The sequence below is a fragment of the Orycteropus afer genome, unplaced genomic scaffold (genome assembly GCF_000298275.1).
Source record: "Orycteropus afer afer isolate SDZICR_OR568_19922 unplaced genomic scaffold, OryAfe1.0 scaffold00021, whole genome shotgun sequence".
NCBI lineage: Eukaryota > Metazoa > Chordata > Mammalia > Tubulidentata > Orycteropodidae > Orycteropus > Orycteropus afer.
Window position 1 is genome coordinate 8,724,605 of NW_006921608.1, and position 9,489 is coordinate 8,734,093.

The 9,489-nt window shown below is 33.6% G+C and overlaps 1 protein-coding gene across 1 annotated transcript in view; it reads right to left on the bottom strand.

Annotated features, from left to right (window-relative positions):
* The window catches only part of RIMS2 (regulating synaptic membrane exocytosis 2), a 726,314-nt gene that overhangs the window by 587,766 nt on the left and 129,059 nt on the right, over window positions 1-9,489 (bottom strand). Inside the window, exon 4 of the mRNA XM_042783638.1 lies at window positions 3,486-3,696. Within this exon, the coding sequence (XP_042639572.1) occupies window positions 3,486-3,696 (211 nt within the window). The remainder of the gene's footprint in view (window positions 1-3,485; window positions 3,697-9,489) is intronic.

The window sequence follows — 9,489 nt, forward strand, 5'->3', positions numbered from 1 at the left end:
CTAGGATTTTGTTGAAGATTTTTGCATCTATATTCATGAGGGATATTGGTCTGTAGTTTTCCTTTTGAGTGATGTCTTTGCATGGTTTTGGTATCAAGGTTATTCTTGCTTCATAAAATGAATTAGAGAAGATTCCATCCTTTTGTATGTTTTGGAATAGTTTGAGTAGAATTGGTGTCAGTTCTTCTCTGAATGTTTGGTAGAATTCTCCAGTGAAACTGTCTGAGCCAGCACTTTATTTTGTTGGTAATTTCTTGATGACCTGTTCAATTTCTTCTTTTGTTATGGATCTGTTCAACTTTTCCACATCAATCTGTGTGAGTTTAGGCAAGTGGTATGTTTCTAGAAATTTGTCCATTTCTTCCAGAATTTCAAATTTCTTGGAGTACAGTTCTTCATAGTATCCTGATATTATCCTTTTTATTTCAGTTGGTTCTGTTATAATGTCGCCCATTTTGTTTCTTATTCATGTTATTTGTATTCTCTCTCTTTTCCTTTGTTAATTTGCCAGTGATTTGTCAATTGTATTAATCTTTTCAAAAAACCCACTTCTGGTCTTGTTGGTTTTTTCTATTCTTTCTATTATCTGTTTCAATGATTTCTGCTCGAATCTTGATTATTTCCTTTCTTCTGGTGACTGTAGGCTTTTCTTGCTATTCTTTATCTAATTGCTGGAGATGTTGGTTTAAAGTGTTGATTTTGTCTCTTTCTTCTTTTTCTATGTGTGCATTTATTGCTATAAATTGCCCTCTGATCATGCTTTCACTGTGTCCCAAAGATTTTGGTACGTTGTGTTTTCATTCTTGTTTGATTCCAGTAATTTCTTAATTTCATTTTTTATCTCTCCTCTTACCCAGTCTTTCTTAAGGAGGGTGTTGTTCAGTTCCCATGTGTTTGCTCTTTTTCTGTTGATCTTCCTATTGTTGATTTCTAATTTATAGCATTGTGATCTGAGAAGATAATTTGCAGTATTTCAATGTTTTCAAATTTATTAAAGCTTGCTTTATGGCCTAACATATGGTCTGTCATGAAGAATGTTCCATGTGCACGAGGAAAGAATGTATATTCTTTTGCTGTTGTTGGGTGGAGTGCTCTGTACATGTCTATTAGGTCAAGTTGGTGGATTGTATTGTTTAGCTCTTCTGCATCTTTCCAGTTGTTCTATCTTTCATTGGAAGTGTTATATTAAAGTCTCCCACTATGACTGTGGGGTCATTTATTTGCCATTTCAACTCTTTAAAGTCTGATTTATGTATTTTGGGGCTCTTTCATTGGGTCCATAGATATTTATTATGGTTATATCATCTTTTTCAATGATCCTTTAATCATTATATAATGTCCTTCCTTGTCTCTTATGGTGGTTTTTGTCTTAAAGTCAATTTGATCAGAAATTAATATTCCCAGTCCTGCTCTTTTACGGTTGCCATTTGCTTGATATATCTTTTTCCAGCCTTTGATTTTTAGTCTATTTTTGTCTTTATCTCTAAGTTGTGTCTCTTGTAGACAGCATATTGATGGGTTATGTTTTCTTATCCAGTCTGCAACTCTCCATCTCTTGAGTGGTACATTTAATCCATTAACATTCAGTGTAGTTATCAGCAAGTATAAATTGCTTGCTGTCATTTTGTTATGTGTTTTTTCATGGTATTCCTAGTTTCTTTGTTCCATATAATTTTCTGTGCTGAGCTCATTATGTTTATGAATCATTTTATCATTCCTTTTGTTGCTATTGTTTTAATATTTTGATGCAAAAGTTTTGGAAATAGATGGTGGTGACATTACAGATGTGTGGTGGGTGAAAGTAATTAATGACATTGAATTGTACACTTAAAAATGATTAAATGGCAAATTTTATTTTATATGTTTCTTATAATAATAAAAATGGTTTATATAATGAATGTAGTTTACTATATTAGCAGAAAAAAACACATGACTAATCTCAGTAGATGCAGAAAAAGCATTTGACAAAATCCAACAGCCATTAATTGTTGCTTAAAAAAAATAAAAGTCTCAGCAAACTAAGAAAAGCCTAGAGTTAACATCCTGTGTGACAGTGAAAGACTGTGTGATCTACCCCTAAGATCAAGAACAAGACAAGGATATCTGTTTTCATCACTTCTGTTCAAAATTGTACCAGTTTTTAACCAATGAAATCAGGCAAGGGGAAAACAATAATAATAATAATAATAAGGTAAACCAGGCAGAAAGATAAAGGAAAATAAAAATATTAGTTCTAGGCAAAACAAAACAATAAGAACAGGGGGAAATTGAATCACACAGGGTTAACAAATTCCCACTAGATACTATATTTAAAGGAGTCCTTGGGTGGCCCAAATGGTTAAGATGCTCAGTTACCAACCAAAAGGCTGGAAATTTGGGCACCTCAGAAGAAATACCGGTGATCTCTTTCTGAAAAATCAGCCTTTGAAAACCTTGTGGAGCACAGTTCTACCTTTTTTTTCTCTCTCTCTTTTTGATACACATAGGGTGGACATGAATCAGAATCAACTGGGCGACAACTGATTGATGTATTTAACGATAAAAGCTTCCAATTTAAACACCAGCTAAGAACTGAATGATAAGATACTAGAATGAGGAGATAAACACAAATTCTACAGACCTTACTGAGACAAACACTTTCATATATTGCTTTTGCTAATTTCAATATATCATTCTTTGGGTATCACTAATATATCCCCTAAAGTGGATGGATAAACTACAAAACACTAGTAGAGGTGTGAAACACCTCAACATTTCTTTCTTAAATTCCATAGTCCAATGTTTAGTTTATTAACATTAAAGCAACAGAAACAGGAAATTAGAAAACAGACTCTCAAAACTCAAAACAGCCTCTTTTGAAAAACAGGAAACAGAGACAAAAGAAAGAGAAGATCTATAAAGTTTGTAAAAGTATGTGTAGTACTGGAAGAAGCTGTGTCCCAACCATAAAGTTAGTCACTTGTGTGACTTTGAGAATGAATTTTTAGTCTCATGGATTTGAGTTTTCCACACCTGTAAATAAAGGAATTAGACCAACTGCATTTCTTTCATAATTGTTGAAAATCTAAAATCCTACATTCTAAAAGAAGCATAAGGTAAATGAATTGAAACAATTATCTTTTCACTTTAGTTAAAAAGAAAAAAAGTTCTTTAATCTGAGTTCTGGTGGCATAGTGCCTAAGGCATGTGACAGCTAACCAGAAGGTTGGTGGTTCAAAACCCACCAGCCACTCCGCAGAAGGAAGACTGGGCAATCTACTTCCGTAAAGATTTACTACATCGGAAACCCAAAGACAGTCTCTACAAATTGGAATCGACTGGATGGCAGTGAGTTTGGTTTAGTTTTAATCTAAATTGAAGACATCAGAGAAGGCTTTTTGTTCTTTGGTTCATCTGAATGATAACTGTAGCTATCTTTTTAACCTTACTAACAATATGCCTAACTGTAAGATAATTGTTATGTGCAATTGATGTCATTTCCGTACCTTGTTTGAGCGTAATGACACTCGGCCTCCACAACGAGCACAGAACTTTGTTTGGCAATAGGAACAGTTATGGCCACAGCCATCAGCAAACTTGGTTTTGTGGCAGATCCCACAGGTTGGGGCATCGCCCTTCTGCTCCTGCTGCTGCTGTGATTCTTCTCCCATCTTCTTCACCTGCTCCTTATACATTTCAAACTGCTGATGCAATTTTCTGCGGAGAGAAAAGATGTTTTATATTGGCTTCTTGATGGTCTCAAAACAACAGTAATCGCCACAATCTGCAGACACAATTTTATAACCAAAACAATTCAGAATAAGAAAAAAATAATTAAAATTTTCTAATTATAGGGTAGCATCATGTGTGGTACATCGTATCACAAAAGTGTTGTAACGAGTTCTGTCCTCTGACATGCATGTTAATTTAAGAACCAATTAATAATGTGTTTACAGAGATAATTCTTTGATATAATTCTAAAATTCCCACCTACCATTTGTAACATAAATTCTATCATATGCTCTAAGATTTTTACATTATTTTTCAACAATTTAGTTTCTGAAATAGAGAGAGCTAATCTGACTTACACATGAAGCCAAACTTTGTGATTTTCAAGCAATTGAGACTGAGTCTAAATTGGAGTGATCAGCATATTCAAACAGAGGGAAAAACACTGGATGAGTGCTCTCACTAATTATTTAAATCTGTTCAAAAGTCTGGACATTAGGTGCCTATAAAAACACTATGAAATATTAGGAGCTGAAGTGAGAAGAATTGTGGGGACACGGCAATCAATGTTACAAAACAAAAAGTGCATGAATTGTTGAACAGAAAATCAAAATTGTTCTATAAACTTTCACCCAAATCACAATAAAAAGTTAAAAAATAGTAATAAAAATATTAAGAGCTGACCAAGTGAGGCTGTGCAAATCAAACTAAACCCAATTTCACTTTGAAAGTAAAACAAAAAGATTTTTTTTAAATACCTAGAAACAGTTATTATTTACTCTAATTAGTGTAATTAGTATAATTACATATAGTGATATATATATAGTGATAAAACTTTTCACTTACATTGTCTTTATAAAGAAAACTGAAAACGTTTAAAAACAATTAGTCCTGCTTAGAAGTAGAAAGCTCCCATCTTAACAACGACACAATGATGAATAATCTACAAATTATAACTTATCCTAAATCCATTAGACAGTTGAAGTTATAAGGCAATCAAATAATCTGAATTCCAAAGAGTGACAAGTCCCACTAACAAGAAATGGGATACACTGTTTCACCTTTGGCAGAACATAGGAGAAAGTGGTGGCCACCATACAGGCAAGTAAGAAGAAATCAGCTAAAATTTTAACAAAACTGTTATAGGCCAAGTGTGGGTTAGCACGACAGTCTGGAATAACAGGGGGCCCGAGACTCAAGGGAAGTTCACAACACCTGCAAGCATATAAGCCCTTCACAAGGTAATCATGAGACAGCATGGCAGGAAAACAAAGAAAACCTACTCCTTTTTTGGGGGAGACACATATGCAGGTGTGAAAGAGGTGACTAGTGGCTGCTGGGTGACAGGCATAGTGCTCCAGGACCTTCTCTCCTAAAAAAAACCTAAAACTTTTAAGCCATTAGGGAAAGTGACTGTCATCCTCAGGACACAGGCAAAGATCCACTGCAGCTAGGGGAAAGGTCGAAGGGAAAAAACCTCCACCCAAAAAAGAGAAGGAACTCTCTTGGGCCCAGGAACCTACTCTGATAAAAATCGTAAGTCTTTTATCACTAAAGGAGGGGCAGAAACTCCCATCACCACTTTCTCCTGGCCTCCACCAAAGATGAAACAGTTAGAGGTGTCTCATTTCTCCTTGATGGGACTTGGCACTATTTGGAATTCACTTTACTTCATAGCCTTATAACTTCGACTGTCTGATGGGTTCAGGGAAAATCAGAGACATCTATAAAGTACAAGAAAAAAAATGTCAATCTGGGACCCCATACCCAAATTATGTTTCAAAAAATGAAGGAAAAGTGAAGACTTTTTCAGACAAACAAAAGCTAAAAGAATTCCTTGATGGTAGATCTGTACCATAAGGAACTTAAAAGAAGTTTTTGAGGCTGGAGTATGACACAAAAAGCCATTACCATTGCATCGATACTGACTCACAGCAACCTTGTAGGACACAGTAGAAATGCCCTATAGGGTTTCCAAGGCTGTAAATTGTTATCGAAGCAGACTGCCTCATCCTTCTCCCATGGAGTGGCTGGTGGGTTCAAACTGACAACCTTTCACTTAGCAGTCAAATGCCTAACCACTGTGCACCAGAGCCTAGGTATATATCTTTGTATACTCCTTGGAAATATTGCATGGAAAACTGGAACAATGCATATAAATAAATGTTTACATTAAAAGGAAAAATGTCTCAAATCATTAATTTGTTTCCATAAGAAATTAGAAAATAATAGAAAATTTAACTCAAAGAAAGCAAAAAAAAGGAAATAAATAAAGATTAAAGCAGAAATCAATGAACCCAAAGCTGGTAACGTGAAAAAATTAACAACATTGATAAACCTTTACTCAAAATGACCTAGGTGAAAAGGAGTCTCAAATTACCTACAGCAAGAATGACAGAGTAGACATTATTACAGACTTCACAGACATAAACATTTTAAGTATATACTGCAAACAATTTGATAATTCTATACCCATTATACAACTTGTAATACAACTTGTATTATACAACTTATATGAGAAATGTACCATTTCCTTGAAAGACAGAAACCACCACATCTTCTTAAGAATAAATAGCATGAATCCTGTTTCTATTAAAGAAATTTAAGTCTTAGTTTAAAAAACCTTCTAAAAATTAAAACTCTAGTCTGGATGGTTTCATCAGTGAATTCTACCAAACACTTAAAGGACAAAAAATACCAATTATACACAACTTCTTCCAGGAAATAAAAGAAGAAACATTTTCTAACTAATTTCATAAAGCCAGAATTACTTTGATACCAAAACCACTGTACATATAGAAAGATATTACAAGAAAAGATATCTATACACCAATATTCTTCATGAATAAATGTAATAATCCTCAGCACAATATTTGCATGTGAAAATCGGTAATATATTAAAGGATAATACATTACAGATGATATTTAACCTAGAAATCCAAGTTTGCTTCCATATTCTAAAATCAAGTAATGTAATTCACCATATTAACAGACTAAAGAGGGAAAAAACACATGATTAGCCCAAAATAAGGTGAGAGAAATCACTTGATAAAACTGCTCAGCAAACTCAAAATAGACAGAAATTTCCTTAATCTGGTAAGGGCATCTACAAAAGAATCTACAGCTAGTATTAGACTGAATGGTAAGAGATTGGGTGCTTTTTCCCTAATAACAAGAACAAGGCAAGGTGTCTTCTCTCACTACATTTAATTAACATCAAACTGGAAATCCTAGCCAATGTATTAAGGCAAGAAAAAGAAATAAAAGTCATGCAAATCAGAAAGAAAGATATAAAAATGTCTCTGTGCAAATGGTTAACTGTCTATGTATAAAACCCCAAAGAAACTAGACAAAAGCTCCTGTAAAAAGTAAGTGATTTTAGCAAGGTCACAGAATAAAAGATTTATATATAAAATTCAATTGTGTTTTTATACACTAGCAATGAACAACTTGAAATCAAAAATTTAAAAACAGTCTGCAACAGCCAAAAGAAAGAAGGAGGGAGGGAGGGAAGGAGGAAGGAGGGAGGAGAAAGAGAATGGAGGGGACAGAGGGGAAAGAAAAGGGAAAGAAAAACTCAGGTATAAATCTAACAAAATATGTGGAGGCTTTCTATGGTGAAAACTGTAAAACACCGATAAAGAATCAAAAGAGACCTAAATAATAGCAGAAATATATTGTATTCTTTGATGAGTAAAATCAACATTGTTTATTCATCAATTATTTCCAAATTGATCTATAAATTCAATACTGTCCCACTCAAATCTCATCACAATATTTGTAGAAATTGACAAGCTGGCTCTAAAATGTACACAGAAAAGCAGAAGACCTAAAACAGGCAAAATATATTGAAAACAAAGAAAGTTGAAGGATTCACACTACCTGATTTCAACACTTACTATAAAAGTAACAGTAATCAAGCCAATACGGTATTGGCCAAAGATAAACAATAAGTCAATGGAATAGAATAGACAATCCAGAAATAATCCAACATTTATATGGTCATTGATTTTTTTATACATGTGTCAAGATAATTTAGTGCAGAAAGAATACTCTTTAAAGCAATGAGAAAATTACATTTAAAAAAGTAACTGGAATCCATGTTGAAAAATAAATAATCCTGAATTCAAATCTCACATTTTATACAAAAATTAATTCAAACAAACCAGACCTAAATATACTGACTAAACCTGTATGATTTCTACAAAGAAACATTAAAGAAAAATTTGGTGACTTTGGTTTAAATAATGACTTCTTAGATAAGTTAGGCAAAGATTGCTTCAATAAGACATGAAAAGCATGAATCAGAAAGCAGCTGTTGACATACAGATATTCCTCAACCGATGACATCTTTTAGTTACAATTAACTGTGCTTACAATTGTCCATTCCTTTGGGTTATTTTTTTGTACATTTTATCATTAGTAATATGCACTACATACAATATTGCAGTATATAATTTGCTGATGTTATCATATATGTAAGTTTATATGTCATGTTTCCAACACCCAAAGACAATAAAAATTGGATTTATAGATATTGATAATAAAAGGCAATAATAATGAAAACTAAAAAAAAAAAAAGAAGAAGTATTCGACTTACATCAGAATTGACTTACAATAGAGTAGTCAAAACAGAGCCCTATTGTAAGTCAAGGACTACATGTCCATCAATGAATGAGCATGGCTGTATTAACACTGAGTTTTAATTTTGTGTCTTTTTGCAGCAACAAAATATTATCCTTTTTTAAATTTTGTTCAACTATTTTAAAATATAAAAACCACTCTTAACTCACCAGTTATAAAATACAGACAGTGGGACTGATTTGGCTACAGGGCACAGTTTGCCCATTCCTATACCCACCAGCCACTCCTCGGAAGGAAGGTTGGGCAATCCTACTTCCGTAGTGATACTGCCTCGGAAACCCAAGGAGGGGTCGCTATGAGTCGGGCCGACTCGACAGCACATAACAACAACAACAAATACAATAGGGTTTTATTTACATGACATTCTGGAAAAGGCAAAATTATAGAGGCAGACATCAAATTGATGGTTGCCAAGGGCTGGAGTAGAGAGAGAGGTTAGACTACAAATGGATACAGGAATGTTTTAGGGTGAAGAAAATATTGTCTTGATTCTGGTGACAGATATATGACTATGTATGTTTGTCAAAACTCACCCAGATGTGTATTTCAAGAGTGAATTTTACTGTAAATAAGCAATATCTCACAAAACTTGACTTTAAAAAGCAGTTTCAAAGTTCCAATCTAAAATCATTAGTTATATAAAATAGAGCTCTAAGAGTCTTTATAGTTATGTAACAACAAAAACACACTTCCTTTTTCACACTTGGTATCAATGAATTCCAAATAGCTATGCCAGTTTTATTAACTTTTTCTGTAATTTCAGTAACACTTTTTCTCTGATGATCTCCCACCAAGTTTAAGTGTAATGTGTCCCATTATAGTTTCTTTGTATTTTATGCATGCTCTTCCCTTTGACTAGAATGAAATACTCTGCACTCTTTTATTTTTTCTTACCTCCTTTCTTAGACCTTAGTTATCCAGAATAGGATTGAACATAAGCTTGGTAGCGCTAATCCATGCTTGACCCCTATTTTCATTAATAATTTTCACTTCTTCAATTCAACCTGACTTCCAACAGTATCATATATTTTTTAAAATTAAAATCTAAATAGATAACTATAGCCAATACATATGGTCATTGCTATATATCAGGTAAATGTTGTTGTTGTTATGTGCCATCGAGTCAGACCCGACTCA